Source organism: Corvus brachyrhynchos, unplaced genomic scaffold (genome assembly GCF_000691975.1).
Source record: "Corvus brachyrhynchos isolate BGI_N302 unplaced genomic scaffold, ASM69197v1 scaffold660, whole genome shotgun sequence".
NCBI classification, from domain to species: domain Eukaryota; kingdom Metazoa; phylum Chordata; class Aves; order Passeriformes; family Corvidae; genus Corvus; species Corvus brachyrhynchos.
The window spans coordinates 99563-100498 of NW_008235547.1; the positions used below are offsets into that span (position 1 = coordinate 99563).

At 63.8% G+C, this 936-nt stretch overlaps 1 protein-coding gene across 1 annotated transcript in view; it reads left to right on the top strand.

Annotated features, from left to right (window-relative positions):
• Window positions 1-936, top strand: part of LOC103618144 (voltage-dependent L-type calcium channel subunit alpha-1F) — a gene marked incomplete at its 3' end in the record, with an annotated part of 29285 nt that overhangs the window by 24169 nt on the left and 4180 nt on the right. Inside the window, 5 exon segments of the mRNA XM_017736712.1 lie at window positions 2-137; window positions 218-424; window positions 427-514; window positions 658-678; window positions 763-891. Coding sequence (XP_017592201.1) covers window positions 2-137; window positions 218-424; window positions 427-514; window positions 658-678; window positions 763-891 — 581 coding nt within the window.

Below are 936 nucleotides of genomic sequence, written 5' to 3' on the forward strand. Positions count from 1 at the left end.
GTGACGCCGCAGCCGCTGCGCCGTTACATCCCCAAGAACCGCACCCAGTACCGCGTGTGGGCCATGGTCAACTCCACCGCCTTCGAGTACATCATGTTCGTCCTCATCCTGCTCAACACCATCGCGCTGGCTGTGCAGGTGGGGGGACACCTGGGGGACCGGGGGGTCACAGAGGGAGGGGACAGTGCCAGACCCCCGTGTCCCCCCCCCTCCCCCCGCACTACGAGCAGTCGAAGCCCCTCAACTACGTGATGCACTCACACAAGACAGGGGGTGTCACACCGGGGGTCACACAATGGGGGTGTCACACAGAGGGTCACACAGTGGGGGGTGTCACACCAGGGGTGACACAAGGCAGGGGGTGTCACACCGGGGGTCACACAAGGGGAGGTCACAGGACAGAGGGTCCTCACCACCTCCCCTTCCCCAGCATTACTTCTGTGACGCCTGGAACACTTTTGATGCCCTCATCGTGGTGGGCAGCGTGGTGGACATTGCCGTCACCGAGGTCAACGTGAGTCGCCCTCCTCGTCCCCTGGCTCGGGGGAGGCTGGGGGTTTGGGGCAGTCCTGGATGTCTGGGTCTCTCCCCGTCCATGTCCTCATGTCCATCTGTCTGTCTCCATCATCTCCATCTCCATCGTCACATCTGTCACAGAACGGGGGACACGTTGGTGAGGTACGGGGAGGTGTCCCCAGCCGGGGGAGTTTTGGGGGGGGCTGTGCAGGGGTTTTGGGGTGCCCCTGACCCCCCTCCCCACAGAGCTCGGAGGACAGTTCCCGCATCTCCATCACCTTCTTCCGGCTCTTCCGCGTGATGCGGTTGGTGAAGCTGCTCTCCAAGGGCGAGGGCATCCGCACGCTGCTCTGGACCTTCGTCAAGTCCTTCCAGGTAGGATGGGGGGGACACGGTGGGGGACACAGGGGAGAGGGGGTA